This window comes from Bison bison, unplaced genomic scaffold, assembly GCF_000754665.1.
Source record: "Bison bison bison isolate TAMUID 2011002044 unplaced genomic scaffold, Bison_UMD1.0 scf7180017864270, whole genome shotgun sequence".
Lineage (NCBI taxonomy): Eukaryota > Metazoa > Chordata > Mammalia > Artiodactyla > Bovidae > Bison > Bison bison.
Window position 1 is genome coordinate 8,113,444 of NW_011494842.1, and position 6,470 is coordinate 8,119,913.

General features: G+C 39.5%; 1 protein-coding gene across 3 annotated transcripts in view; it reads left to right on the forward strand.

The window, feature by feature from the left end:
• MAPK14 (mitogen-activated protein kinase 14) overlaps positions 1-6,470 on the forward strand; it is a 75,934-nt gene that overhangs the window by 47,684 nt on the left and 21,780 nt on the right. For all 3 annotated transcript variants that reach the window (XM_010848653.1, XM_010848654.1, XM_010848655.1), the window contains exons 7-8: positions 2,015-2,129; positions 2,690-2,761. In XM_010848653.1, the coding sequence (XP_010846955.1) occupies positions 2,015-2,129; positions 2,690-2,761 (187 nt within the window). The remainder of the gene's footprint in view (positions 1-2,014; positions 2,130-2,689; positions 2,762-6,470) is intronic.

Below are 6,470 nucleotides of genomic sequence, written 5' to 3' on the forward strand. Positions count from 1 at the left end.
ACCTGTATGCAGGTCAGGAAGCAACAGTTAGAACTGGACATGGAACAACAGACTGGTTCCAAATAGGAAAAGGAGTACGTCAAGGCTGTATATTGTCACCCTGTTTACTTAACTTATATGCAGAGTACATCATGAGAGACGCTGGACTGGAAGAAACACAAGCTGGAATCAAGATTGCCGGGAGAAATATCAATAACCTCAGATATGCAGATGACACCACCCTTATGGCAGAAAGTGAAGAGGAACTCAAAAGCCTCTTGATGAAAATGAAAGTGGAGAGTGAAAAAGTTGGCTTAAAGCTCAACATTCAGAAAACGAAGATCATGGCATCCGGTCCCATCAGTTCATGGGAAATAGATGGGGAAACAGTGTCAGACTTTATTTTTTTGGGCTCCAAAATCACAGTAAATGGTGACTGCAGCCATGAAATTAAAAGACGCTTACTCCTTGGAAGAAAAGTTATGACCAACCTAGATAGCATATTGAAAAGCAGAGACATTACTTTGCCAACAAAGGTCCGTCTAGTCAAGGCTATGGTTTTTCCTGTGTTCATGTATGGATGTGAGAGTTGGACTGTGAAGAAGGCTGAGTGCGGAAGAATTGATGCTTTTGAACGGTGGTCCTGGAGAAGACTCTTGAGAGTCCCTTGGACTGCAAGGAGATCCAACCAGTCCATTCTGAAGGAGATCAGCAGTGGGATTTCTTTGGAAGGAATGATGCTAAAGCTGAAACTCCAGTACTTTGGCCACCTCATGTGAAGAGTTGACTCATTGGGAAAGACTCTGATGCTGGGAGGGATTGGGGGCAGGAGGAGAAGGGGACGACATAGGATGAGATGGCTGGATGGCATCACTGACTCGATGGACGTGAGTCTGAGTGAACTCTGGGAGTTGGTGCTGGACAGGGATGCCTGGCCTGCTGCGATTCATGGGGTCGCAAAGAGTCGGACGTGACTGAGCGACTGATCTGATCTGAAGAGAAAAAAAAAGGCAGAAACCCACTCTTTCAAAATAATTCAAACAAGAGATAATCTATAAAGAGCAAGCAGCTCTGGAATTTTTTTCTTTGTTTCATTTCTCATGTTAATCAATTATTTGGAAACAAAATTTACAATAAAATGCAACTTTTTAAGTGTACATATGAAAATTTTTATAGCTCTGTAACCAACACAATTATGATAAAGAACATATCCATCCCTCCAGAAAGTTCCCTTGTGCCCCTTCCTAGCTAGTCCCCACCCCTCTACGCCTACTTTAGACGACCACTGATCTGCTTTCTGACACTAGATTTATCTTTTCTGGAGTTTCATACAAGTGGAATCATACAGTATTTTTCTGTGTGTGTCTGACTTTCGCTTAGTGCAGTATTATTGAGATCCATCTGTATTGTGTGTATCAGTAGTTTATTCCTTTTTGTTGCCAAGTAGATCCATTTTATGACTGTACTACAGTTTGTTTATCTATCACCTGTTTATAGACAGGGCTTCCTTGGTGGCTCAGCCATAAATAACCCACCTGTCAGTGCAGGAGACACGGGTTCAATTCCTGGGTCTGGGTCGGGAAGATCCCCTGGAGAAGGAAATGACAACCCAGTCGAGTATTCTTATCTGGGAAACACCATGGACTGAGGAGCCTGGCGGGCTGCAGTCCATGGGATTGCAAAAGAGGCAGAAACAACTTGGCAAGTAAACAAGACAACTGATAGACACAAGTGCTTTTCCCCTCAGAGCTGTGTAAAGCTGCTGTGAATATTCGTGTTCGTGTGGAACATATATTTTAATTGCTCTTGGATAAGTGCAAAAGCAGAGCATTTTTGTTTCATTTTTTTGTAATTTCATTTTTTTTTTTTAAATTCTTGCTGTGTTCCCCATGCATTCTAAGCACGGACCAGGAAATATGTTATGCAGATGCTTTGTTGTTCTTGCTTTTTATTATGTACTACAGTTTTTTTCCCTCCTGCTTTACAAGCCTTAAGAGTTGGACTGTTCAGTGCCTGATTGCTCTTTTCTCATTAGATCTTGGATTTCGGACTGGCTCGACATACAGATGATGAAATGACAGGCTATGTGGCCACCAGGTGGTACAGGGCTCCTGAGATCATGCTGAACTGGATGCATTACAACCAGACAGGTACTCCTTGAACTGGTTACTTAGGGCCTTATTGATACCATGTTAGGTATATTTGGGGTTCCCAGAAGTGGAGATGGGGGAGTAGGAGGGAACATTCTTTTTCTTCCCTCAGGAAACATTTAAGTCTACAAAAAGAGGATATTTCAGTTGCTCAGAGAAAGTAGGGTTTTTCAGACTCTGTGATTTAATTGGCTTTTTACTTATTTTGAACATATTCTTTCATATTCATATTCTACCTGAAGACATTGGGTTCATAATATTAACTTTCAATATTACTTGGGAGAATCCACCATTTCTACCAGTAAGAAACCTTTGCCCCTTTGTGAACAGCTTATTTCTCTTGCCGTAACTGTGTTTTGACCTAGCCCACCTATGAAGCCCTTTAATTTTGGTGAAGGTTTTAGCTTATTTATTTGTATAAAAATGTTGAGTATGAGTGTTGAACTTCAGATACCTTAAATATTCATTAGAGTGTTTCAGCCCCAGCTGTAGTTCCATTTGTAGCCAAGTTTGATAAGAGTGACTGTGTATATACTTTTATTTCTCTTTAATTTTGCCAGTTGATATTTGGTCAGTGGGATGCATAATGGCCGAGCTGTTGACTGGAAGAACGTTGTTTCCTGGTACAGACCGTATCCTTTAAAAAGTTTTGGGTTCTTGTTTCTTGTCTGTATTTTAGTGTCCATGGAAGTGTATCGCTTTTACCTGTCTCTTGGAAGGACTTAACGTTACTTGTTTCTATCGTCCATTGTGAGATCTGCCCTCCTGCAGAGTATCTTGCCTTGCCAAGAAAGAGGCTGCAGTTTACTTTTATGATTTGGAAAAGTTCCTCATAATCTGGCAAACCTTTAAAATCTTTCATATGTCACCTTTTTTGCTGCAGGTTCCTTATTAATCTTCCCACAGCCATTCTGCAACTGAGTATGTTGGTGAGAAGTTCTAAACCTCAATGACTGGTTTAGTCTGTCTGTACCAACACTCAGTGAGCACAAGATAACCATTTATAAATCAGGGATATCTTGCTTTTATATTTGGTTTATGTATTAAAAAGGCTGTATTTGGTCCTTGTAATGATACACTTGCTGACTTCTTATATTTGTTGCTTAAAAACAAATAAAATAAAATAAAAACAAAAACAAATAAAAGCAAGAAGATAAGGTCACCCTGTCATGTACCTTTATCTCCCCTCAGCATGACTTTGTTTTTATCCCAGATTGTAACCAAACTTTAATTTACTTCCAGATTTATTGTCTAGTCTATAGTTTATCACAACCCCTTTATTTTAGTCCCTTTTCTATCTGCTGCATGCCCATTTCACAGTTTAGTAATAATATCATCAAAATGTGATTTGTCGTAACCCTCATCAGTTCCACTTGGGGAAGATGTTTAGGCAAGAAAACATTTTTAAATTTATATCTAGAATTAGATCTGAAGATTTTTGTTAAATTCATTTACTCGCCCTCCACCAGTTTGGTTGAGCATTTAGAGATGCTGCCGTTTCCTGTGTTCTATCACAGTTAGAGACCTAAAAGCTGTTTTAGCATCTCACCTAAGCAGACACACTGAGTTTGTAAACCAGAATGTCAGTTCACTGGCTTACAGTTGGGATCATACTTCTGGGGTGACTGTGATGTTCATTTCACCAATCCACGTATTCTAACTGTCTTCTGCTAGAATGTATGCTAATGAACTGAAAATGAAAAGCCTCTTCCCTCAGCTGTCAATTTCCCTCTGAATATTACTGGATTGATACAGAGTATAATTTCCCTATATGGCTCACCTTATTCCTTCTCATCCCTGGATTCTAATTTTAATACCTAATGTTTCCCCTTTATCCTTTGTTTCATTTACCTTATACCTGTTTCTTAGAAATTTGACATACACATTATAGTCTAAGCTAAGAGAATGAGGGACAGTTTGTGATTTTCCTTTTCCTCTGAGTTGCATTCTTTACTCTGTCTTCCTGAGCATTCTGCTCTGATGTTCTTCTCTGTTCCTCTTGCCCCTTCCTTTCCTTTATTTCCGTATGTCCATCTACAGTTGGTCACAGACACTCATACCTGCTCTCCACCAGTTTGGTTGAGCTGTCCAACCAAACTCTCCAACCAAGCTGTCCACCACAAAGTGGTGGAGAGACACGGACAGTAAAGCATGCTAGTTAAGAGCACGTGTTCTGGAATCAGACTTCCAGGGTTGATATTACTTAGCTCTTTTACTTCCGGCCCTCTGACTTTGAGCCAGTTGTGTAACCTCAGTCTCTTGGTTTCCTTAACTGTAAAATGCTGATCATAGTACATACCTCATGTGAGAATTCAGTGAGATGACCTGGAAAGGACTGGGAGCAGGGCCTGCCAGTAGATGTTAGCCATCATCCTCATCAGTGATCTTTGGGAAGAGTTTCTCCCCTTCACCTTCCCACTTTATTGTCTACTTAAAAATCATTAAAGGCTGTGTTTTTTTGTTTTATTAAAGTTTTTTTAACAGCTAGTAAAGAATGGATCCCCTTGACAGGCTACTGGTATAAAGGTTTCAAAGCAGTTGTGATTGCCTTTGGTTCTGTCTCATTACAGGTGCCCATTGATGGATCAACCCTTTTAAAATGCTAACTTTTGGCCTCTGTAAGAAGTGTTCCTTTTTATGCATACTTCTTTTCCCTCTATGAGCTTTGGGAAGAAAACCTAGCATTTAAGCTTTTTACTAGGAGATTCTCTTTTTTAATACATGAGAATTCTTTTCAAAATTTTTGTTTTAGTAATACACTGTTCCTTTTCTACTTGGTTCCTTTTCAGGCAGATGTTCTCCTGGATCAGGAAACTTGAATTTGGGAGATTTGTATTTGTAATATGTATAACTCCCTTCTTGTCAGTTGCTACCTGTGTGGATGTAGCTTTGATTGCCTGACAAGGGGAGAGGAAAGTGTTTTCTGTTACTTTTTCAAGTCCCCAGTTGATTCTACTATGCATCCAGTGTTGAGTACAACTAGAGTTTTAACCAAGTTGAATTTTAGTTTTAATCTTTCAGACTGAAAGTTACTTAGTAGTTTTTCCTCTTTTTTTTAGGTACTGATGAGATAAAAGTTAAGAATCTAGAATTATCCACTTGGGGATCTAGAAAGATGCTAAGAAACATCTAGTTGGGCCCCCTGTTTTTATAGATGAGGAAGCTATAAGAACCCAGAAAAGATGGATACGAATGTATCTGACTCAGGTCTCCGTTTCTTTCCAATATTCTATCTGTTGCCTATTCTCCTAATTTCTAAAACTCATTCTCTTAAAACCTTTGCAGAATGTGCTGGCCCCACACACTCTTCTGTTGCTCAGAAAGGCACACAGCTACTGCCTATTTATGATTTTAAAATGCAGCTGAATGCCAAGGCAGCCTCTAGAGTTTGCTCTTTACTTGAGTACACAGTTCTCTCCCTGTTTTCCTCATTTATTATTCATCTTGCATTTGAAACTGGTGGTTTTAGCTTCTAGATAAGAACCATCTAATAGAACTTTCTGTGGTCTTACAAGTAGTTTATTTATATACTGTCCAGTATGGTGGTTGGTAGCTACCAGCCACATGTGGCTGTAGAACACTTAAAATGTGGCCAGTGGAACTTAGAAGCTGAATTAAAAATATTTTTGTAGTCAAGTGTTTTCACATATAATTTGCCACTTTATTTTTTTATTGTGGTAAAATAAACATACCATGAAGTTTACCATATTAATCCTTTTAAAGTATACAATCCAGTGGCACTAATTACATCCATAAAACTGTGCATCTGTCTATGTCCAAAACATTTTCATCGCCCCTAACAGAAGCTGTACCCATTAAACAAAAACTTCCTATTCCCTCTTATAGCCTCTCATTACCTCTCTTCTACTTTCTGTCTCTAAGAATTTGTTTATTCTAAAAATTTAATATTAAGTGGGCTCACAGAATATTTGTGTTCTTGTGTCTGAACTATTTCACTTAGCACGTTTTCAGGGCTCATCCATATTGTAACATGGATCAACCTTCATTCTTTTTTTATGATGAATACTATCCCCTGTGTGGCTATACCATATTTTATTTACCCATTCGTGTGCTTACAGACGCTTGGTTGTTTCCCCCTTTGGCTGCTGTGGGTAGTGCTGCAGGGAACACTGACGTGCAGCTACCTCTCTGCGTTCCCCCTGTCGCTTCTGTTGGCTGTGTATCTAGGAGTGGAATTGCTGGGTCATGAGGTTACTCTGTGTGTAGCTTTTTTGAGGAGCAGAGCAGTCGTTGTTTGTCACAGCAGTTTCACTGTTTTACATGCCCACCAGTGATGAATGGGCAGTTTCTCCGTATCTTCACCAACAGCTGTTTCTTCCT